The sequence below is a fragment of the Alligator sinensis genome, unplaced genomic scaffold (genome assembly GCF_000455745.1).
Source record: "Alligator sinensis unplaced genomic scaffold, ASM45574v1 scaffold465_2, whole genome shotgun sequence".
Classification (NCBI taxonomy): Eukaryota; Metazoa; Chordata; order Crocodylia; family Alligatoridae; genus Alligator; species Alligator sinensis.
The window spans coordinates 523,717-548,958 of NW_005842468.1; the positions used below are offsets into that span (position 1 = coordinate 523,717).

At 42.8% G+C, this 25,242-nt stretch overlaps 2 protein-coding genes across 2 annotated transcripts in view; one reads left to right on the forward strand and one right to left on the reverse strand.

Annotated features, from left to right (window-relative positions):
* Positions 1–977: 977 nt before the first annotated feature.
* Positions 978–25,242, forward strand: part of CCDC107 (coiled-coil domain containing 107) — a gene marked incomplete at its 5' end in the record, with an annotated part of 84,954 nt that continues 60,689 nt past the window's right edge. The window contains one exon of the mRNA XM_006030851.3: positions 978–1,029. Coding sequence (XP_006030913.2) covers positions 978–1,029 — 52 coding nt within the window. The remainder of the gene's footprint in view (positions 1,030–25,242) is intronic.
* GLIPR1 (GLI pathogenesis related 1) lies at positions 11,670–20,907 on the reverse strand. The gene is made up of 6 exons (XM_014523278.2): positions 20,646–20,907; positions 19,039–19,281; positions 16,007–16,119; positions 15,640–15,722; positions 14,045–14,071; positions 11,670–13,955 (listed from the first exon to the last, which is right to left on the reverse strand). The coding sequence occupies exons 1-6, from the start codon at positions 20,820–20,822 to the stop codon at positions 13,729–13,731; spliced, it is 870 nt and encodes a 289-aa protein (XP_014378764.1). The 5' UTR covers positions 20,823–20,907; the 3' UTR covers positions 11,670–13,728.

Genomic DNA, 25,242 nt, shown 5'->3' on the forward strand with positions numbered 1-25,242 from the left:
AAGCAGATATTCATTTGCATATGTAAATGAAGCAGATCTGAGAACTGCTTAGACAGGCATTTGCACAGGAGTTGGGAATGTTTTTGCACATACAACTTGCTGGAATGAGGGAGTTATGCCTTTCTGAAAGTTCAAATCTGTGAGTGTATATCTATATTATGTTTTAAAGTTTCCTTTTAATATGTTTCTGCATTCTTTTTTTTTAATTTGATTTGAAGTAGAATTTCTCTAGCACACCTTACAACTGCATTGGTCTCTGGTGAATTATGCTTCTTATTGTCAGATTAATAGCAATTGCTCTGTTAAAGGCTATTCGCAGAATCCTACTTTACTTAACATACCCAAATAGTAGTTATGCACAGTTAGTGATCCTATTCCACGTGCAGTGGAAGCATCCACATAGCTACTGAGTCTCCACCATAGCCTGCACTCTGGCCAAGCAAGTACATACGTAGGTAACATTAGTAGGAATCTTTCCGTGGATTGTATTGGGGTCTGGAGCAGGCCCAGAGACTGTTTTATTAAAAACTACAACTGGTGAACAGGGGAAAAAAAGGTAGCCAAACACTATTCACAGTGAAGAATTTGACTGGCTGCATTCCTCAATAATGCTTAGGTGCAGAGCAGATGGATGAAGCCATTGTGTTGTAGTGCTGTTGACTACAGAAATCGATATGCCTTCATCTTATCGGTTGTATGGGCCACTAAACTTGGGAGTACCTTTTAGATTTGTAATGGAACCATAACCTCCCAATAAAGTGTATAATAATGTTAACATTAACATTTCTTTAGATGATGGAGTTATTACAAACATATTCAGCAGTGCTAATTGTATTTCTTGCAATTTGCATGTAAATAAAAAGGAAGTGGTGTTTTGTATATACTTCCTTTTTAACAAACAGTAGCCTTAGTTAATTCTATTTCATTTTATGTCTCAACCTAGAATTCAGATCTGAGATAAGGGTGCCAGGTGAAATAATGGAATCCTTTTGCCTCAGTCGTTTGTCTGCGGTTTTGAAGCAGTTCACGGTATGTGGTTTTGAATGAACTTTTATTTCACAATAGAATTGGCTCACCTCCCACTGTTTCTCCACTTCAAATACCTCATAGTAAAATAAAATCCTGGTGGGTGGGGGGGTTTAAAGAATGTCATGATTTTTAGTTATGGTATTAGCTGCAATATTTTTTTAATGCATATCACAAATGAAACATCATATGTGTGTTTAATGTAAAGCAAATCTGCACATAATTGCTGCAGTTTTAAAATGCTGCCTCCTTAGTAAGGACAAACCTTAGTAAGGTTTTGATAGGAAGAGCACTTTTAAAACAGCCTATACAATAAGTCAGGTAAGACTTGTACTTTCTTTGTAAGTTGTTAGAGTGTTGGAACACAAACACTATTTTCATGATTGTAAATAGGAGAAAAAAGGCTTTTTACAACATCCAATCAAAGGAATCATGAAAAAGAAAAAAAGCTTTGAAGCTATTGTCTCAGCAATGTTACTCATAGTTACTATATAAGTAAGTTCCCACTACTTAGTGGCCACTTATTTACCATGATGGACTCATTTTTTGACAAATTCAATTTTTGAACTGTTTGCTGGAGTCATAGATGCTTATGTCTTCGAACAGAGAAGCATATTCTTTCTTGGATGACTAAAATTCAAGTCAGAGCTTATGTGTCTCAGTTGTGCAGTCTGAAACTTCAAATGGAGATTTTTTCCAAGGAAGCAGTGTAGCCTAAGAAACAGCATGTAAAGTAAAAGAACTTTACCTAAAAGCTCTACCAAGTAAATTCATAGTATCCTTCCACTCCAGATCTAAGTATTAAAGGCATGCTTAGGGCTTCGGCTCTCCATTACCTGCTAAATAACTGAGCTGTGACAGTTTCATAGATTTCATAGACATCAGGGCTGGAAGGGACCTCGGAAGATCATTGAGTCCAGCCCCCTGCCCAAAGTAAAAATACTGAGTGGATAGGTAAGAAGGAAGTAAAAATTATTATATTTAATAAATGGTAGAGAGAAGGGGGGAGGCAGGGTTCCCATTCCAATGACTATTACAGCATTTTATACAGCAGGGCTGTCCAACTGGTGGCCCACATAATCCCTCATGGGCTGCATGGGGTAAGCCAAAACCCAACAGTTCTGCCCAACTGCTCCTCTCCCCACCCCCATCAGTCCAGCTGCAACTGCAGTTGAAAACTACTGGCTCTCCTACCCTCCTCCATCAGTTGCTTCTTGCTGCTCTCCCAAAGAATGGGGCAGTGCAGTGCTATGCAGGAAACAGAATGTGAGGCCGGGACCACAGACACACAGGCTACCTTACAGACATTTGAAAAAAAACAAACAAACCCCAAAAGGTGCTCTTTTTAAACTCAGCATTTTCCAATGCCAAGCCCCATGCACACCTGGAAGAGGCATTGCCTTAGCTGGACCTGGCTTGCCCAACATTTGTATAGATCAGGCAATTTAGTGGGCCTTTTTTTGGCACTTTTATCCAATAGTTTAAAACAAAGAGGATCTTCAAAGCATAATCCTCCAGCATGACAAAAACGTTTTAAACATCAGCCTGAAATGAAGCAGTGGTGAGGCAGCTCTGCATACAGCTATGATGATTAGACTGATTGAAATTATTCTAGACATTGTCAGGTTTTTTCTTTTCTTTTCTTTTCTTTTTAACTATTTCTTATGACCCCTGGAAGTTGCAAGTTGTTTTAGAAGCTTTCATAACCCATTAAAGGTATTTGTAAATACCAGCACACTATTACACACTCCTCATTGTACATAGATGGTGAGCATTCCCTTACCATGTGAAACATGTTGCTTGCTGGAGGATTCACGCTGGCTCGGAAATTGTTATGAACTCTCACACACTCCTCAATAAACTGTGAATCTCTAATACTAGGCAGAGTATCTGACTGATACGAGTAGCAGCAGATGGAGAGATCCAGTAATACCAGCACATGTAGTAAAAGTCTGATTTCCACGATTCTCAGATTTTGCTGTCCTTTCAGCTTCGAACGCTTGAACATTTTAGCTTTATAAGGTTCTCTTAACTCTGAAGGCAATGTTTGGCCTGGCAGGCTTTCAGGCTGGGTTTTATCTTGAAATGACTACCAGAAAGAGTATGTGTACAGGAAATATATCAGCTTCAGCAGTCTAAAGAATGAGGAAGGTAATACATCATATTTTGCATTTAAGCTGTGAAGTTTTTTTTCCAACCCTCCACCCCCATTTTTTTATTTTCGTTTCTGGTTTAATCTGTAGTAGTTTTTTTCTGAAAAGTACACACCCTTTCCTGTCTCTTCTTTTTCTCCACTCTGTCCCCTCCATCCAAAGTTACCATCCCGTCTCCTGAAACCTGACTAGGTTTTGCATTGAACAGGATCTGGCCATTACTGTAGTTTGTAATTTGTTCTCCCCGTGCACCACCAAGGGATTTTGTTCTCTTTGAATCAACACCATCTCAGTACTTACTAAGATAGTATAAGAAACATTCATTCAATCCAGGAAGAGCACAAACCAACTGCAGAGATGTCCTCAGCCTGACAAAGGGTTTTTAAATCCGAAAGCTTGCCAAAATTTTTTCCCAACTATTTAAGTTGGTCTAATAAAAGGTATCAGATTCACCCAAAGAACCTTGTCATTCTGAATGGGGACACTTATGGACAAGATGTTTAGCTATGTTAGAGAACAATGAGATTTACTGGGATTAATATAATTGGGGCTAACTACAGACATTTGGGGACATTAGGGGGAAGTTAAACTGGTTCAGAATCGTTGCCCAATATCAAGTGAGTCAGGATGGGGGAGGCTAGTTGGGGGTCCAGCCAGCTGGAGGGGAATGGGGGTCCATCATAGATGTGAGGACAGGTATGGCCCACAGGTGGAGTAGAGGGCAGATGCAACCCACAGGGTTTTGCTGGGGTCTGGGAGTGTCTGGCAGGGTCTATGGGGGGGGGGAATCAGGGGCTACTTTTTAGCCCCCCGAACTCTCCCCAACAAACCTACACCCCTATCCTTCCCGCACCAGGACTTACTTGTTCGGCTCTGTCAGCAACAAATGCTGATAAGTGGCTGCACCTGGAGCAGCTTCTGGGATGGGGGTTGAGAGGGTTAGCTGGGCGGGGAGGAAAAAGGGGTGGGGAAAAAATAGCCCAGTGGTGGGGGCTGTGGTGAGAAGAGATGCCTGGGTCTGGGCTCAGTACCTGGGTTTTCCCAGCCTTTGGCTGCGCAGGGACAGTGTACAAACGTTTGTTGCACCAGTGTGATCTAAATCGAATAAGTTTGATGATACCACATAGACCCAGGTTGATCTTAAACCAGGTTCTTCAATTTTTAGACTGGTTTGTGTGCACGGCACTTGTGTTCAGTTACAGGTTTAGACTGATCGACCGTCACTGAGACCGGGTCTGTAAGTGTAAGGTTGGCACTGTGACAAGCTAAGTTTAAATTGGGCAGCCATTTTGAACCTGATTGAACTTCCTGGATGCCTGTACTTAGGACAGGAACGAGCACTATACTCACAGGTCTCAGACCGTGTTTGCCTTATTGTACAGCAGCCGTTAGCTGTGCGCTCATTTTAGAGCTGTGCTTGGAGGTGCACGATAGTTTGATTTCAGCCCCAGGTCGACGGCTTGTGGAGCAGATCATTCATTTACCAAGCCCCAAATCCACAACGGGACTTGGGAAGGACAGGACTTAGCTCTTACATTTCTTCTAAGGCACCTAGATCAGGGAATGGAATTCACTACCCGGGGTAGGTGCCCAACTGTTGTGCTGTGCCCTGCGGGGAGCATTACATGCCTAGGAATGGGCTTCACAAAAGGTAGCGCTCTGAGCAGGGACTGCTTTAGTAGCTAGGAGAAAATGCGCGCACGCGCGTGAGAGAGAGAGGTATGTTTGAAAGTACAGCCCTCTCCTGAGCTTAGCCACCTCCCTTTAGGATTGCCTACACTGCTGCAGGCCCACACTCTGGTGCTTTTGGGCACACTGTACTCACCTGAGTCTGCAGGCCTGCTCCAGACCAAGGATGTGCCACTGAGGCCTGTCTGAGCTCTTCCCCAGTGCCCGCTCTCAGGCCCGCTGGAGACAAAGTCCTCGTGAAGGTGCAGAGGTGAAGCAGCTGTGCTGAGCTGTTGACAGCTCTGGAGCGAGGGCTGTTGGGGCTGCTCCTATTCCCCTCTCTGGATGCTGGGATCCGCCACTGCTGCCTCAGTCTAGACAGGCTCTGTGCGAGATCAGGATTCGCAGCCCTTACCCCTCTCCTGGATGAAAGCTTTATCAGCCCTGCTAGCTGTAAGCAACCATAAGGCTGCCCTCCAGCCTACCCCTGTCATCTGCCTGCCTTGAAAACCTCTGAGTGCAACCCCAGGAGGTCTCCAGAGAAGTCCCAGAGCCCTGCCCTGCGGAACTGCGGGGTTGGAGGGCCAGCCTGCCTTGCTCACCCCCCTGCAGCAAGTGTGCCTCACCCAGGGGACGCAGGCCACAAGTGTAGGAGTCCACTGCTTGCCTCTGTCCCACTACTTCCTCCCTTGGGCCTCCTTCCCCCAGCACCCTTCCACCCTGTACTTAAAGCTAGTCATGGGAGATGACTCAGGCAGGCTGGTTTTGCTTTCAGTTATAGACAGGATTTTGCTTCTGGTTATAGACAGAGAGGGATTTCTATAAACAGGGCTGGGGCTGGTTTAGGGCAACCTTCCCTCCGTGTCCTGGTTATTTAGCTACAGAGTCATAACTGTGAGGCTCCTTATTCAAATAATTATTTTTTCAGGCAAATGTCTATTTTTCTATCTGCTCCCAGAATTATTAACATAAATTGTAATAAAATATACAATATTTCAGTCCTAAAGCAAACAATAAATGGAACAAATACTGTTGAAGTCAGGACAGAGTAAAATATTTCATAGGTCATCCTGCAACAGGGGCATTCCCCTGAATAAGCTGGGACGGGGTACAACCTAACCTGGAGCTTTGCTTATCAGTGACTTGGTGCCAAGTAAGACTAGGTCAATCTCCCATGTGCCTGGCACTCGAATAAAGATTGCATTTGTTTTTTCAGTAGCCAAAACTCTTCCGGGTGTCCCTAAATGTCATATGAATGCAGTGGGGGAAGTCTGTTGAAGAAACGGGCATCACATGAACTTCATTGGTCAAGGCATTTTTTTCCTTGAGCACTATGCTTCTGTCTGTCCAATTCACAACCCCTGATATCTTTGTATGTGTGATTGTTGTAAGAAGGACTGGATCTTGTCTAGCAGTAAGTGACAAGATATGTTTTGGGGCCCTTAAAATGTTTCTGGGGCTTTTATACTCTTCTGACAGAGCTGGGACATGCCTCTTCCTTTCTGTCTTTACATTATCGTTTTCTCTGTAGCGTGGCTTAACTGTTATTTGTCTCTGATCAGAGCTTTCTATCCTCTCAGGACTTTTTTTGAAATCATTATATAGACTTATATTGTGGGAATGCTGTAGGTAAAAACAGGGAATGCAGGTCTCATACATCTCCATTGACTACCAAGGGAAAACACATTTCACTTAATACACATCTTTCCTCTTCAAACATATTTCACTTAATACGCATCTTAATACTTGTTACATAAACATGTTTATGTATATTAACATTTTATCTGGAATGCTTTTCACCAGTTTTTACACAAAAGATATTAATCTGACATTCCTTTCAAAAAAGCTAACCTTGCTTTCTCTGAAATAAACGAAAAGGCATTTACTAAACTGACTTTCCTTCTGTTTCCAACACTTGCATTCAAGCAGAATATTTTCAATAAAGTTCTTACATTTTTTACTCAGGCCCCTGACAGGTATTACATTTAAGATGTGATTAAGTGGTTAATCAAGTCTTTAGTAATCCAGACACATGATCATTCAATCAATGGCCTGATAAAATGTGGAATAAACCACAAAAAATGTGCAGTCCCCTGGCTGGGAGCCTCTGTCAGCTGATGCAGGGCTTCCAGTTGCAGGTTTGCAAGGAGTGAAGCTCGTTACTTGCTCATGCAGGGAGAGCCTGAGATCCTGGGCATTATGATCCCGGGCTCCCTTTGCACCAGCAATATGTTGCGATGGGATTTGATAGGGGTGTGCGAAGCAGACTCTATTCAATTTGGATTTGCCACAAATCAGGGACAGTGATTCAATTAGTTGATTTGGATCACTGTCCCTGATTCGATTCGGCCAAATCTGAATCTGAAGATTTGATGCTGATTTGGAGAATCAGTGATTCAGATACAGACACAGCTTTAAATATTTTTTTCTACATACCTTAAGGTACCAGGTGTGGCTTGTGAATGCTGTGATGGGCCCCCCCTGCGCTCCCCTCTGGCTTGGGGATCAGCTGTGGGGGGACCTCGGGTGCCCCCCCAGACCCAGGAGGCACCAGTCGCTGAGCCGGGGGGCAGGTGCAGGGGGTGGGGGGGCCCAGCGCGCTCCACAGCAGACCAGAAAGTGGACCAGAAGTGTTTCTGGTCCACTTCCAGGTCTGCTGCTGAGTGCACTGCCCCCCCCCCCCACGCCCCCCCTCCCTGCCAAGCATGCTGGGGAGCTCCCCATGGTTCTGTGGGACACTCCATGTGCCCCAGCATCACAGCATTCATGATCTGCCTGCTACCTAGAAGTATGTAGAAAAAACATTTAAAGTTGTGTCTGTGTCCAAATCTGAATTTTTCCAAATCAATTCAGAGGGTTCCGATTGGATTCGGAGAGATTAAAGGGTCTTCTGATTTGATTCGGATTCGGAGATTTGGCCACTGAATCGGGCCGAGTCAAATCAGGGGCTGAAGCTTTGCACAGCCCTAGAATTTGATGCTTGGTGGGATGCTCAATGGATTTGATCTCACAATTGTGCCTCCTGCTATGCACTTGTGGCATGGCAGGAAGTATGGTTGTTGGGATTGCGTACCAGTTCTCATTGTTCCTTTAATTTAATGTCTGATGGGGGCTTCCCATTCACTGATGGGGGCTTCCTCCTGCTACTCCTCTCCCGCACCCTTTCCCCCAGAAAAGAAAAAGATAATTAAGAGCTCTAGTTGGTGGCCCTAGTGCTTCATATTTCTCCTCAAGATTTTATAGATCAGTAGCAGCATTTACACTTCAGAATCTTGTTGGCAAAATGATACTAGGATTGCTATTGAGCTATAATAGTTTTACTGTGAATAAGATGAGCTGTGACTTTCTAGGGTGTAAGGCCTAGTCCCTTGACTCTAACTGTTCCTTGGCAAACACCTACTTACAGGCAGTTCTTTTGGTGTTCCCCAGTTCATCAAAGTCTAATCTCTTTTTCTTTGTGCAGGGCACTTATCTTGTTTTGTGTTGTAAACTGTCCTGTTCTGCTCCTTCTTGCTCACCTGCTCATACTCAAATATCAACAAGGACGAGTGCAAAGTCCTTAGGACAGAACAAGCCCATGCACCAGTACAGGCTGCAGGCTGGCTGGCTGTGCAGCAGTGCTGCAGAAAAGGACCTGGGAGTTACAGTGGACAATAAGCTGAATATGAGCTGACAGTGTGCCCTTGTTGCCAAGAAGGATAATGGCATACTGAGCTACACTGGTAGGTGTCAGAGATGTCAGACTCACCTGTGGGCTTGGGCTAGATCTAGACTTCTGTACTCCTCATAGGCTGGATTTGGCCTGAAGCACTACCATGGTAGACTAGAGGTTGTTTTGCAGCCACTGGACCACTTCTTCATTTCAGGTCAATACTTCTAGTATTTAGAATGACCCTGGGCTACTGAGCTTTATAGTGATACTCTTCTTAATTCCAAGGTGGGGGGCAGGGGGCTGGGGGGCTGATGGATTTTTTTCTCCAAGGTAAAAAGCATTTTTATTTTTTCCAATTTTATTCAACTGAAATTCTGTTGAGAAATGGCTTGTGTACATAATATTTCTTAAATCTCTTGTATAAAAGAACATAGCAGGCAAAAGACCCAGAATTGTAAAATACTATTGTTGACCCTTGAAGGAGATTTAAGGGTCTTAGGGTTACTTTTGACAGCCCCTGTTCTCAGCAAAATGAGTCCTCCAATTTGGTGAAAACAAAAACAAACTTTATTAAAATTATGAAATGATGATCTTGCTAACAAAGAATAACCCAAGATCTAGCTCGATTTGCTTCTGTGATCCAAACAGAAATAAGCAATCTTACAACTTGGAATCCCTATGTCTTAAAATCCTCAGAATTTTTAACAGATGAGCAGTCTGTTGGGGAGATCTTACCCGAATTCGGAAACTAACTCCTAAGAGGCATTGAATTTTCATTAAAGCTACAATGGGAGCCTCCACAGAGAATGTCAGAGGGACATGTCTCTGAGCACTGAACTCTTTTTTTACCCCCTCCTGAAAGGTTTACAATGTTATTTGATGAAAATGTTGACAAATATGGTAAAAAAGAAGACATTTTTGTTTCATTCTGTCAGACGAGCTTGAACAAGCTGACTTGAACCTTTAATCAAAACTGGGTGTCCTAGGACTAGGCTACCTAGCCCTGTTGAGAAAATTCTCAGTTAAAGGCCCAATAAAGCTACAAGCATGCAAGCTAAAAGGATTCAAATTTAACACAAAGAACTATATTATATGAGAATCATTTAATACTTCTCACCTATTAACACTGTGTAGTATTGTAACACGTCTGTGACCACCCAGAATCACATTTTGTTATGAATACAGTGGCCGCCAGAAGCTTTGTATTGCTGGATTTGGATTTCTCTAGCTCCCAAAACTAAGATGTAAGTTAAAGAAGAATCTCCATTAGTAGCTTATAGCAGTGGTTCCCAACCTGTTTAGACTCACTACGCCCCTGGAGAGACTCAAGACACCTGTGGGTAGACTTGAGGCACCCCTCAGAAAATGTAAGCTCTATAAGTTTTCACTTGGTTTTTGACTACAGAAAAACCAATAGAGCAATTCTTTGGTTGCAGAGAACTCAAAGCCACAGCAGGTCAGACTGTTTTTAACGCTATGGATTGCTAATGAAAAGATACAAGTTTAACAGATAAATCTCATTAGCATACCTAACAGTGTTAACATTGTGTAGCACCCTGCATCACCCTTGAAAGGATCAAGGCATGTTAGGGTGCTGTGGTACCTTGGTTGACAATCACTAGCTTATAGTCCAGCCCACTGGTTCTCAATCTTTTTGGACTTGAGGCACCCCTCCTTAACTTCTGTGATTTGAGTGGCACCCAATTTCAAAAATGAATTTATAAATTGCAATGCTTACTTCCTTATGGAGGGGCCTGGCAGTGTAAGTAGGGGATCATCCAGGCAGGGATAAGCCTGAGCCTGAGGTTTTCTGCTAGTTCAGCTGTTTATCTGCTAACACTTATCTCCTCAGACCTCAGATTCACATACCTTTTAAAAGATCCAGGAGTAGCTCAGGGTCTCCCAGCACCCTCATTGAGAATCATTGGTCTAGCTTCTATGCTAGGCAGTCTAGCAGTTCTGACTCTGACAAGAAGTGGGAAGTGGATCCTTAAATAGCACATTGTAGTATGTGTTTGTGTTTACTGAGAGTTGTCAACAGACTCATTAGAGTCTAAATGGTCAGGCAATATTCTGTGGAGCTAAAAGGGGCAGATCTTCCCTAAATATCTTAATGGGGGATAATTTTACTTCTGTTTCTCCCTCTTCTTGAAGGGGGAAAAATATCTTGGACACAGATAAGAATAGTGGTAAAAAATTTAAAGTATAGTGATGCTCAAAGGCTAAAATATCAAATAATGGGGGTTAACATTTTTCTGTTATAAAAACAATCCTGCCTGTATTGTTCTTCTGTGTAATTCCCTTGCTTCAGTGATATAACAGTACTAAACAGTGCTGCTGAATATCTTGAAATGGAGATTATTCATAGATATATAATTGAGGATACTGCCACTGTACTAGAAAGACAGCACCAAAGACCAGAAACACAAACAGTAGCCTTAAAACTAAAACAACAATACAGTATTGGTCACAAAAGGAGCGTGAAGGCACAGAAGGGCTGGGGGATGAAGGAGTGGAAGGGTATGGAGGCCTAGGAAAGGGGAGGTGTGGAGTTGTATCCCAGTCTGGATACCAGTTGTCATAATCTTTAAAAAGAAAGAAAAGGGTCTTATGCTTAACTATACATACTGGACTGTAAGTAAGTAATTTAACAAGAAAAGGTGTTGGTACATACTTATCAGTTGCTCACGTTCTGGGTTTTCTGGTGAGAGATCAGAAACAAATGTAAATATGACACCTGCTCATACTCAAATATCAACAAGGACGAGTGCAAAGTCCTTAGGACAGAACAAGCCCATGCACCAGTACAGGCTGCAGGCTGGCTGGCTGTGCAGCAGTGCTGCAGAAAAGGACCTGGGAGTTACAGTGGACAATAAGCTGAATATGAGCTGACAGTGTGCCCTTGTTGCCAAGAAGGATAATGGCATACTGAGCTACACTGGTAGGTGTCAGAGATGTCAGACTCACCTGTGGGCTTGGGCTAGATCTAGACTTCTGTACTCCTCATAGGCTGGATTTGGCCTGAAGCACTACCATGGTAGACTAGAGGTTGTTTTGCAGCCACTGGACCACTTCTTCATTTCAGGTCAATACTTCTAGTATTTAGAATGACCCTGGGCTACTGAGCTTTATAGTGATACTCTTCTTAATTCCAAGGTGGGGGGCAGGGGGCTGGGGGGCTGATGGATTTTTTTCTCCAAGGTAAAAAGCATTTTTATTTTTTCCAATTTTATTCAACTGAAATTCTGTTGAGAAATGGCTTGTGTACATAATATTTCTTAAATCTCTTGTATAAAAGAACATAGCAGGCAAAAGACCCAGAATTGTAAAATACTATTGTTGACCCTTGAAGGAGATTTAAGGGTCTTAGGGTTACTTTTGACAGCCCCTGTTCTCAGCAAAATGAGTCCTCCAATTTGGTGAAAACAAAAACAAACTTTATTAAAATTATGAAATGATGATCTTGCTAACAAAGAATAACCCAAGATCTAGCTCGATTTGCTTCTGTGATCCAAACAGAAATAAGCAATCTTACAACTTGGAATCCCTATGTCTTAAAATCCTCAGAATTTTTAACAGATGAGCAGTCTGTTGGGGAGATCTTACCCGAATTCGGAAACTAACTCCTAAGAGGCATTGAATTTTCATTAAAGCTACAATGGGAGCCTCCACAGAGAATGTCAGAGGGACATGTCTCTGAGCACTGAACTCTTTTTTTACCCCCTCCTGAAAGGTTTACAATGTTATTTGATGAAAATGTTGACAAATATGGTAAAAAAGAAGACATTTTTGTTTCATTCTGTCAGACGAGCTTGAACAAGCTGACTTGAACCTTTAATCAAAACTGGGTGTCCTAGGACTAGGCTACCTAGCCCTGTTGAGAAAATTCTCAGTTAAAGGCCCAATAAAGCTACAAGCATGCAAGCTAAAAGGATTCAAATTTAACACAAAGAACTATATTATATGAGAATCATTTAATACTTCTCACCTATTAACACTGTGTAGTATTGTAACACGTCTGTGACCACCCAGAATCACATTTTGTTATGAATACAGTGGCCGCCAGAAGCTTTGTATTGCTGGATTTGGATTTCTCTAGCTCCCAAAACTAAGATGTAAGTTAAAGAAGAATCTCCATTAGTAGCTTATAGCAGTGGTTCCCAACCTGTTTAGACTCACTACGCCCCTGGAGAGACTCAAGACACCTGTGGGTAGACTTGAGGCACCCCTCAGAAAATGTAAGCTCTATAAGTTTTCACTTGGTTTTTGACTACAGAAAAACCAATAGAGCAATTCTTTGGTTGCAGAGAACTCAAAGCCACAGCAGGTCAGACTGTTTTTAACGCTATGGATTGCTAATGAAAAGATACAAGTTTAACAGATAAATCTCATTAGCATACCTAACAGTGTTAACATTGTGTAGCACCCTGCATCACCCTTGAAAGGATCAAGGCATGTTAGGGTGCTGTGGTACCTTGGTTGACAATCACTAGCTTATAGTCCAGCCCACTGGTTCTCAATCTTTTTGGACTTGAGGCACCCCTCCTTAACTTCTGTGATTTGAGTGGCACCCAATTTCAAAAATGAATTTATAAATTGCAATGCTTACTTCCTTATGGAGGGGCCTGGCAGTGTAAGTAGGGGATCATCCAGGCAGGGATAAGCCTGAGCCTGAGGTTTTCTGCTAGTTCAGCTGTTTATCTGCTAACACTTATCTCCTCAGACCTCAGATTCACATACCTTTTAAAAGATCCAGGAGTAGCTCAGGGTCTCCCAGCACCCTCATTGAGAATCATTGGTCTAGCTTCTATGCTAGGCAGTCTAGCAGTTCTGACTCTGACAAGAAGTGGGAAGTGGATCCTTAAATAGCACATTGTAGTATGTGTTTGTGTTTACTGAGAGTTGTCAACAGACTCATTAGAGTCTAAATGGTCAGGCAATATTCTGTGGAGCTAAAAGGGGCAGATCTTCCCTAAATATCTTAATGGGGGATAATTTTACTTCTGTTTCTCCCTCTTCTTGAAGGGGGAAAAATATCTTGGACACAGATAAGAATAGTGGTAAAAAATTTAAAGTATAGTGATGCTCAAAGGCTAAAATATCAAATAATGGGGGTTAACATTTTTCTGTTATAAAAACAATCCTGCCTGTATTGTTCTTCTGTGTAATTCCCTTGCTTCAGTGATATAACAGTACTAAACAGTGCTGCTGAATATCTTGAAATGGAGATTATTCATAGATATATAATTGAGGATACTGCCACTGTACTAGAAAGACAGCACCAAAGACCAGAAACACAAACAGTAGCCTTAAAACTAAAACAACAATACAGTATTGGTCACAAAAGGAGCGTGAAGGCACAGAAGGGCTGGGGGATGAAGGAGTGGAAGGGTATGGAGGCCTAGGAAAGGGGAGGTGTGGAGTTGTATCCCAGTCTGGATACCAGTTGTCATAATCTTTAAAAAGAAAGAAAAGGGTCTTATGCTTAACTATACATACTGGACTGTAAGTAAGTAATTTAACAAGAAAAGGTGTTGGTACATACTTATCAGTTGCTCACGTTCTGGGTTTTCTGGTGAGAGATCAGAAACAAATGTAAATATGACTTGACTGTCAGCTGTATTAATGAAAAATTAGTAGTGCCTTAGTACTGACTATCCAACTGCACCTACAACCCAAATTGATGTCTAAATGCCGCTCAAAAATTAACTGGGCTGACATGTTGCCAGATGAGGTAGGTCTCATAGTTTTGTACTGAATTTAATGTAGCTTCCAACATTTTGTATTTGCTCTTATACAACCTGTTGTCCTACAGGTGAAGGAAGTAGCAAATACGTCTAAAAGGTTGGATTTATTGTTAAAAGGTAATGTGCAAAACTAACTTGCAGAAGTCAGTAAATATAAGTAACATATAGTGGGGCCAGGCACAGCACCTCTACTCCCACCAGGCAGAACAAGGAAGCTCCAGGGATGCAGTGCTTGTCACATCCTTCCTGGCACAAATGCAGGGAACCAGGGATACTCTGCCCAGTCTGGAAGCAGCAAACACAGGAAGAATTCCCTCCCACTCCCTGCTTGCTGCTGCCAAGGAGACCTGGGCTGCCTGCAGCTGAGCAGGGTGTCTCTAGCTCCATGCACAGGTGGAGGGCAGTGAAGAGAATTTCCTTTCCTGCTCTCAACGTTTGCTGCAGCTCTGGAGCTCACTTAGTCTGCCTGGTGGGAGCAGCAAGATGTCCTGCTCCTAGTCCTGCCCCTGCTCATCCAGCCTCTAGTGGCAAGTCACAGCAGTGCAGCTGACGGACAGTCAGAGTAGGTTTTTCACCTTACTGTGTGACTGCTTCACTAAGTGGAACAATACTAAGCCAATTAACATTTGTTCAGCTTACCATGTAAGGTCTAACAAGGCTCTAAATGTGGAAACCTCAGGAACATACTAGGGTGGGGAGAGTGCACCAGGTTGGCAATTGGCTGCCACTGAGGAACTCCCCCCACTCCCTGATCGGTGATCTGTTGCCTCCCCTGACTCAGGAGGTACCAGTCACCCATGGAGCAGTGTATCTGAGGGGGGAGGTGGAGTGGAGTAAGTAGAATGGTACTTTCCTGCCCTCTCACCCCCCAACCCCTGAGCCTTTGTCAGAGCAGGCAGAGCCTTGTACCTAATATGTATATATCGGGCAGAGGGAGGGAATGTGGGAAAAGAGCAAAAGGAGCACAGTGAGCCTGATATGGGACTACTGCTGCTGAGCACAGCTGACACTGCTACATGTGGCAGAAGGAGTCTGGGAAGATAAGCTTTCCCCTCCCCTCATTATCCCCACCCCCATCCCCCTCTCCTAGTCTTTGCCCTGGGCACTTAATGAGCTCACTGTGTCTCTGGAAGACCTCAGATAGAATCCTATTTCATTTTACACACCTAAATGTCAGTTAAGCAGATGTGGTAGTGGAGATAGTGTTCAGCCATCACATAATAGTCTAGTAGTTAGAGCACTCTCCCAGAAAGTAGGAGTCTTAGGTTATGGGCCCTCTTTAGCCTATAGGGATTCAAACCCACATCTCTCACCTCCTAAGGATAGTGCAACATGACTACTTTTTCACCAGAAATTTCTAGGTAATATTTTTAAAAGATTTCCTTGCACTCACCACAGAGGTTGCCTGGACACTTTTCACCATTGCACTGACTGCATGTTGCTCCCGCTGTGTAAGGTTTTGTTGGATAATTCCCACTGAAAAGCAGAACAACATCATGTTGCTAGATTAACACAGGCATGAGCAGAGGCAAAGTCTTCTGGATCTACAGGCTAGATCCACTGCCTCTGTGAATTGGATTGTTGCTAACCTCTGTCCTAGTACATAGAAATATTTGATAATACAGTAACCCTAGGAAACATGTCTAAGTATGCTATGCAAGAGACAAGATCTTCTCCATGAGGTTGGATATTACTTGGATTCTTTGGACTCTGGATTTCCCAGGTGTGCTCCAGCATCTTTTAAAATAATGTCAACTTACGCAGGTCCGTAGTTGCAAACAAAATGTGCCGCATTGGAGATACCAGGAAAATTTGTAACTCTACGACAGAACTGAACTGCACAGCCAACTTTGTAACTTTTGGCCCAAACAACCTGAAAAAGAAACCAAAGTATGTTACATGCTCCCCCCCCCCCAGGATTAATAAGACTACTACAACTTGTGATAAAAGGAGAAGCAGGAAATCAAGTTGGATATCTTGGGTAGCTTTGTAACAGCCCACACAGAAGGCATAGCAACTAGGGATGTGTGAAGCTTCAGTCACCAATTTGATTCAGAGAAGATTTGGCCCAATTTGGAGGCCGAATCACCAAATCTGAATCGAATCAGGATACTAAAACCCTCTGAATCAATTTAGAACCTCCGAATTAATTCAGAAAAGATTTGGAAAAAGATTCGGCAATTCAGAAGGTTTTTGGCAATTCAGAATTTCAGGGGAACAGAAACTGAGAAGAAGGAGGGGGAGCAGGGGGGAAAGACTGACATCTGTAGCTGGCCAGTGACTGTGATCTTTCCCTGAGTCCCCTTCCAACCACAGTGCTCTGGGGAAGGGACAGAGAGACAGCACATAAGCCTCTGTCTGCAGCCTTTCTGTGCCTTTTGTGAGCTGTTTCTGCCTGAGCACCGGGAAGGCCCCCTGTTACAGGCTACCATCCCTGCTGTTTTCATCTTGCTGCGCCTTAACACACATATAAGGTCACACATGTCACGAGTTTTGCTTTCAGAAGCTTGAGGTGCAGTTTCCCAGAACCCCCTGCACCTATTTCCTTGAAATCTGTCAGACTTCATGGCCTCAGCAGGGGCTATCATGCCTGCTGTTTTCACCCCGTTCTGCCTTAACACACACATGTGACACGTATTTTGCTTGTCAGCACCTTGAGGTGCAGTTTCCCAGAAACCCCTGCACTTATCTCCTTGAAACTTGGCAGGCCTTATGCCCTCAGAAGCTACCATTCCTACTGTTTTCATCCAAATCTGCCGAAAAAATGACAAAGTTATAGTTATTTCAGTGATTCCCCATTATAGTCTATGCCGAATCTCTGAATCGCTCTGAATCTGCGCCAAATCTGCTGAAGCCGATTCGGCCGAATTGATTCAGGACAGTGATCTGAATCTCCGAACTGAATCATTGTCTTCTGAATCAGCTGAATCCAAACTGAATACTTTCCTATTCGCACAGGCCTAATAGCAACAGCTTAAGGCAGTAGTTTTCAACCTATTTAAACTCCAGGCACCCTGTAGAAAATGTTTTCATTTGAATTTTAACTATAGGGAAATAATAGAGTAATTCTTAGTTTTCATTTGAACTCTTAGTTTTCACTTGAATTTTGACTCCAAAGAAATAATAGAGCAGTTCTTCTGTTGCAAAGAACTCAGAAAGACCATGACAGGACAGAATAGTTTTTAATACAATGGATTCTTATTTGAAATCTCTTTATCATGTGAGTTATGTTTGCCCACCTAACAGTGTTAACATTGTATAGTACTCCACAGCATCCTTGAAAGGATCTCATCGCAGCCTGGTTCGGAATCTTTTTTTTTTTTTGTAATTTAAACAAAAAATGTAATTTCCTCAATTTATAATTTGTTTCCTCTGGGAACAGGGAAGCACCTGGAAAACTTGGCCTATTATTCTAAAACTGAAGGGCAGGTTTTATTTTATAGGTTGTTTCAACAGTCCCAATATTTGGTATTTGCCTCTCTCTATAATAAAGAGGTAAAGTGGCCTTCTTCCTGATACTACAGTGTGGCAGTTTTTTTGTTGTATTTTTTTCCATGAGAATCACTCTGAAGCAACTTTAAACAGTGCTTTAACCATTTTAGCAAATATCTACCTCCACATAAGTAGTATTCAAAAACAGTTTCTTCTTGGGGTAAGAATACATGTTCAGCAAAAGCCCCCTAAATCCTTAGTGGAAGAAAAAACATGTGCAATGAGTATAATTTTTCAAGGGAGGGCAATGGTACCTATCTTGTGTCCCATTCTCTTGTAGTTACTGTACTTGTCCAGGACAAGAAAAACCTGGATTCTAGATCCACCATAGCCTGGGAGGATTTGACTCTACATCTCTTACACGTATGATGGAGCTTGACACTATAAACCAATGAGGAAGGCATTGCCCTGGGAGAGAGAGAGACCCTTATTTTGGCCACTGCCCTGAAGTTGCTTATGCATTTTATTCAGGATCTATTTAATGCAAAAGTAGAAAAGTTTTTTTATTGTTTTTAGAGGACTTGGACAGGGTGGAATAGAATCACACTTAGGGCACTTTTACACATGCTCCCGGGGGGGGGGGGGGGGGGGGGGGGCATTTTATTTTTGTTTGCGTGCGGGGGGGGGGGGGGGGGGGGGGGCGGGTGCTGCACTTTAATTAGCAAGGCTCTGAAAGCGCTCTAATTAAAGTGCCGCAGTGTCTTGTGTTCCTGTGCTTCAAAATGGTGGCAGGGGCACTTGAACTAAAGCTCATTTGAACTAAAACGCCCACACTTGTGTACAGGCACCCTTTGAGACTTAGATGGTTATATGCCACTTAGATACCTCAATGACAAAATAGGATCTGTCCCTAAATCCATATTAGAATATGATGGTCAGTGAAGCAGAACAGAACTCCAGGTGCAATACTAGAATAAATTGTATTTATTTATGTCCTTATTCAGATCATCCCCAATCTGTACAAAAATGCCCAAGGAGCTATGAAGAGAAGGGAGAAAAAGATTTCTAAATTAAAATAAAGTTCTTCTCAGCTCAACCAGTCAGCATGTCTTCTCCAGAATTAGGGCTATCCCAAGCACAGGGATATATGCTTGAAAGTGCTTTGTCTTTCCCTCAGAATCAAGGCTTCTAAACAGCACAGTATCCTCTTTTCTCTTTATCACAGTATTTTTGCAGAGTTCTCTTCACCTAGAATTGTCAGTTCAAATTGTATAACTGATTTAAGCAACAATTTAAAATAGTAGGCAACGTGTGCTTTTCACAAATCATTTGAAAGTTGAGACAGATACAAAAAAATTACCTGGGTGTAATGGCCACACACGCGAGTACAGGCACGGCTCTCAAAATCATACATATTGACTTCATCATACCAGTCAGTAAGGGCTGCATTCACAGAAAATAAGCCACTGCCAGTCCAGATGTTTTCTCCAACTGGAGTAAAGGTGGGATGTACCTTTCCTGGTACTTTAAGATAGATGTTGTGATCAAAGTGACATTTCTTTGCCCATGCTCTGGCAGTTTTAGCCAAAGCGGAGTCCCAGGACTACAGAATGAAAAGAACATGAATTAACATGCATTGGGATGTAGGTTGTAGCCGTGTTGGTCTATGGACAAGGTTCTTTAGGTGAATCTGATATCTTTTATTAGACCAACTTAAATAGTTGGAAAACAATAATTAAGCAAGCTTTTGGGTTCAAAAACCCTTCATCAGGCTAAGGAAGTTTCTGCAGTTGGTGTGTGCTCTTCCTGGATGGAATGAAAAGTAAAGAAGCCAGAGGCTGGTCTGGTAATATATCTCATCCAATGCACCAAATGCCCTGATGGAAAATACGTAGGAGAGACCAAACAACAACTGCACACCAGAATGAATGCACACCGAAAATCTATCAAAGACTGGAATACCCAATTACCCATGGGGGCACATTTCTCACAAGAAAACCACTCTCTATCAAATCTCTCAGTCCTGATCCTCAAAGGAAACTTACACAACACTTCCCAGAGATGAGCCTATGAACTCCACTTCATCAATCTCCTGGATACTAAAAATCATGGACTAAATATAGACATTGGATTTATGATACATTATAACCTGCCTGACATCTGGCTCCTCAGGTACTTCTCCACTATTCATCCCCCTTCTCTCCCCCCAACCCAGCCTGTCTCTCACCCATTGACTCCTCAGTCTACATTTTCACTGACTGCCTGTCTTGTATGCATACCAGACCAGCCTCTGGCTTCTTTACTTTTCATTCCATCCAGGAAGAGCGCACACAAACTGCAGAAACTTCCTTAGCCTGACAAAGGGTTTTTAAACCCAAAAGCTTGCTTAATAATTGTTTTCCAACTATTTAACTTGGTCTAATAAAAGATATCAGATTCACCCAAAGAACCTTGTCTGTTTGCATATGAAGTAGATGTTGTTGACTTTTCTCCCCATCCCATACCACTAGGGGAAAGACTATAAGGGGAGAGAGGCGGCATGGTAGGTGAATGCAGTGAATGAAAAGAGCATTAATTCTGATTTCTCAATCAGCTGGCAGCACAGGAGACAAAGCCTAAGCCAGTTTAGGAAATGAAGTGATCTGCATCAGCCAAAGGAACTCTCAGAAGAGTCTTTTTTTGGTCAATGCCTTGTGCCCTTGCCCCACCACGCCCCTTGCACCAGCTAAACTATGCATTGGAGATCCAGTCGTAATTGAAGAACTGAATTTTTTCCAAACAAGTAAAACTGAACAAATTTGCATCTGACTAACAATTAGTTCCTTTTTTTCTATGACTCCCTGCTGTCTAGAGCATCTAAAATGTTCACACGACTAATGAAAAAAGTACACCAAAATTAAAAAGAGAAGTGCTAATTCAATAGCATGTTCTGTGCTTATCCATTAATATGTTATAAAGTTCTCTTACCATGCGGCGCATGTTGCTGGCTGTTGGATTCACCCTAGATCGAAAATGGTTATGACTTCTCACGCAATCTTCAATAAACTGAGGATTGTCTATATCAGGAAAATCTTGTTTGTTAGAGCAAAAAGGTAGGTCCAGTAATGACAGCACAGCTAGGAACAATATGATTTTCATGATCATTATGTGTCTTTGATCTCTCCCAGGAATTTGAAATAAGTATGCCTCAGCTGGAGAAGGTGCTTCTTGCCTTCTATACAGCTCTCTAGCTGGCAGTTGTTCAGCTTGATCATCACTAGCATTTTTGTGGTTTGCTAAGGTGAAAACATACGTAACAGGAAATGAATTGCTGCACTAGCTTTTGCACAAAAAAGGAAATGATTTAGAAATAGTTATCTGCATAAGATTCTTTTTTTGCCTTTACAGCCCTGATTAAACCCACTCCTGTAACACCTCATGCCACATTACTATTCCATCTGTGGAAGCGCCTAAAGTGGGGTACGATGAGTGCCGTACCATCCGTCTCAACTGGGACCCCCTTCCCTCAGCTCTCCTGCCATGACTTGGTGTTAATGAATGAAATGAGGGGTTCAGTGACGATCCTCTTCCTGGGGACCCCAGAAACAGTGGTACTTACAATCTTGCCACCAGGTTCTGCAGGGCTCCGCCTCCCCTACACACCGTCCACTCGCCAACCAAATGGGTGGCACCTGTGTTGTTCAGCCGTGCCCTGTAGACCCCTTTCTCCAGGGGTACTGGCATCGGCATGGTTTCTGGTGGGCTAGCCCAGCTGTCATGACAGTTAGCATCTCCACCTCAGATGCTGACAGACTAGGCTCCCGTTTGCTGGCATCCTTCTCGCTGCCTCTGGGCGGAATGCCTCTAACAATCTTTACAAAGTAGACAGCTGGAGGGATGGGTAGAACTGCCTCCTCCCTCCCAGCCTTGTACAGGGAATCAGCTTCCCCTTGCTCTGGATGCCGGCACTGAGCCAGCTGCAATGCTCCTGCCTGCCACAGAAGCCTCGCCACACCTGGCATGCTCCACGCCAATGTGCTCCCTCTCCTCCCCCTTGCCAGGTTCCCATGGGGCTTTTTAATCTTCCCGCAGCGGCTTCTCCAGCCTCTGTGATTGGCCCGGCTTTTCCCCACCCCGGGAACAGCTGATTGAATAGCTGGTGATGGTAGCTTGGCAGGCTCCACTGAGCTACCACATCTAGAGAGGAAATCCGCTAAAAAATTATCTTTGCCAGGACAGTGCATTACTGTAAACTTAAAAGGTTGTAGAGCCAGAGCCCACCGAGTAATACGGGTATTTTCGCTTTGTTTCCTGGTTAGCCATTGCAGTGGGGCTTGATCCGTCACCACCAGGAATTCCCGCCCCATCAGATAATATTTAAAATATTCTATCACCCAGTGTATCGCCAGGCATTCCCTTTGGGGACATTATTTCACGTCATGTGCTTATTGGCCTCTATGTAGCAGTATAACTGCAGTTCTGGGTGCATATTCACTGTTTGCAATTTGTGCTTAATATAGCTGTGCTTCAGTTGAGTGGCAGTGTCGGGAAATAGAGTGTTCCAGGTATACTCCCCTGTATAAAAAAAAACAGGAAAAGGTTTGTGTACCCCTCTAGATTTACACTATGGAAAATAAAAGAATGACTTCTGTCATGATACTGAGCTGTAACCTAACAATATAAGAGAGATTTTAGAGCTGTTGTTCAACTGTTCTGCACTTTTCTTCATTTATATTTCCTCTTTCACCCTTACAGTCTTTTCATCCCTCATCTCATGTACCTTTTATGCATTTGCTGCATATTCCCAAGAGTACATGCACCCTAATTTGAGAGTACTGTTTGATACCATTCCACACAACTGTTTATCTAGCCTTCACTTTGACAGAAAAAACTTATAAAGTGACAGAGATTCTAATATACAGCCTCTCTAAGTAATCTCATCCACTGCTTTGCCACTCTCCTATTTGGAAGGTTCTCCTTTATTACCTAAACTAAATCTCTCTTGCTGTAATTTAAGCCCATTACTTTTTGTCTTGGCCTCAGTGAACACAAGACAAGTGATCACTGTTATCAGTATAACAATGCTGTAAGGAGGTACTCAGCCTGCAGTTCAGTCTGAGATCCAGCTGCAGGTTGTCAGCAGTTAAGTGTCTGCATGGCTGGAAGGCTGGCAGCATCTGCAACAGATGAGTGAATAAGGGTAGAGCTATGAAGAGACTTAAAAGCTCCAGAAGTAGTGTAAAGGGGAGAAAGGGAAGGTTGCGGTACAGAGGAAGAAGCCTGTGTTGCTTTCCCACCCTTGATACAAATGCAAGTGATTTATCTAAATGTGGATTCAATAGCTTCCGATTTAGATTTAGATGCACCCACTGTCTACTGCGGTGGTATACATTCATTCAGTCATTTGGTCATGTGTTAAGTTATGTACCTCGTAGCACCACTGGATGGCACTTACATCCATAATGCTTTTTACAGAGTCGATGCATGTGTCGGAGATCAGAGCAGCGGCCGGTCAGCTGCTTACTGACTCCCACCTGGAGTCGTAAAACTGTCACCTCAACAGGCGGGTAGTGATGGATGAGGTGAAATTAACCAGGCACAGACGCGTGTTGGTTACAGAAATTTGTTTACTTACGTCGCTCAGATAGTGACGCGCGACGCAGGCTGAACCTTTGTTCCGTTGCAGTTTTTCCAGTTATAGCGATTATAATCAAGCGTATGGTCTCAGGTTACAGCTAACGATACAACGATTACGATCAAGCGTACAGTTTCGGGTTATAGCTAACGATGATGGACGTGGCGCCGGGAACGAGCTATCGTGCCTGCAGGGCTTTGATACGTCAATATTACGCTGACGGGAAGCTATTGACAGCTGATCAGACTGTCAATTTACTCTGATGATGATCTTAGGTTTCTCCTTAGAGATTTCCGCAGAGGTCTCCCAGAGTTTCTCTGACTTGGGCGGAAGTTGCTAAACTATTTATAGACAGAGGTGTTTCTCAGAGATACCCAATGATGAACTGCTAAATGGAATCTTTAATTCCAAGCAGCAGTTCTTTGTGCTCTCAGGTTGCTATCAGGTTACAAGGTAGTGGGTTAGGTTTTTAGTATGTTGTGTGTGAGGTACCTACGCTTGTTCCTTGACCAATTGCAGGGATTTATGGCAGGGCTATCCCCTTTCACCCTGACCAGTCTTAAGTTTCGTTTCTCATTTGTGACGTGGGCATAAATTATATACAGCTCTTCGCCAGGATTTTGTTTTAACCCTTAGTTGATCAGATGATGGTCTGAATGGTATCTCTTGCAAGTGACATGGGCACTGATTAATTTGGGTTGTGACAGCATGTAGTTCAAATTTTCATGCTTTGGGTGGTGCTGTTCTAGTCAGAGAATATATCTATTTAATTTTAATTTAACTTTAATTATTAACTTTAGTTTAAATACTCTGAAAGCTTAAACATTTAACCTTAAATAAATAAATGAATATTAAAAGCTTAAATATTTAAGATTTAAATAGTTAGCTTTACTTGCTTAGCTTTAATTTAACTGTAATTAATAATATATATGTAAGCATGCATATATGTATATAAAGTAAATTAAAGCTTTCCTCTCTGTAAAGAATAAAATTTATTTGCTTGCTAGTCTGAGCCTCGTTTCTTCTTTTGGGGAGGGCCATCCCACCATTCCTTGTGGTTAAGGGGTTACTTAACTTCACAATGGTGGCAATTACCAAGTTGATTGCTTTAGTTATCATGCAAAATGATAACTAAAGCAAAAAAAAATGATTGGGACCCTAAATGAGACTTAACTCTATGCACATGTATCATGTCATGGGTTATAACACATTATCGGGTTTTAAAGTGTAAAGTCTGTCATGGCCTCCAGAGCCTGATGAAAGAGTGCAAGTTTTGTTGCTCTGTCTGTCTGCTTATTTGTTGTTTTGTTTCTATGGGGATGAGGTTGCCACATTAAAAAAAACAACTGTTTGGAAACCCAGAATGCAGAACTGACTGGCCTTCAAAAGAAAGCTGGGTGGTGGTGTGCTGACAAAACCTTTCTTATCAAATCGTTTTCTTTCTTCCCTGCCCCCTCCCGCTTTGGGTTTGCTTCCCTTTGAATTAACTCTAAGGGACATGTGACACCTTTCGTCCAGAGTAATTCACTTCACTTCAGAATAAAAGTGAAGCAGGCACACAGTGCATAGCCTTGAGACTGGAGTAAGCTATTCTGCTCTGCAATCAAGTCACGATTTGAAAGAATGGTGAGGAACAACTATGTGGTGATTTTAAGTTAAGGCTTGTGTGCTGGTTGTACAATTTTATCCTGAGGTAACTGTGGGTGTCTTTACATATGCTTTTTGGGGGGTTATTATTCAGAGCTTCAGAGATTCAGAGATTCAGAGATTGTAGAGTCGAAAGGGACCACAATGGATCATCGTGTCCGACCCCCTGCCCCTGGCAGGAAAGAGGACTGAGGTCAGATGACCCCAGTCAGGTGACTATCTAGCCTCTTTTTGAAGACCTCCAAGCTAGGTGATAGCACCACCTTTCTTGGAAGCCCATTCCAGATCCTGGCCACCCTTACT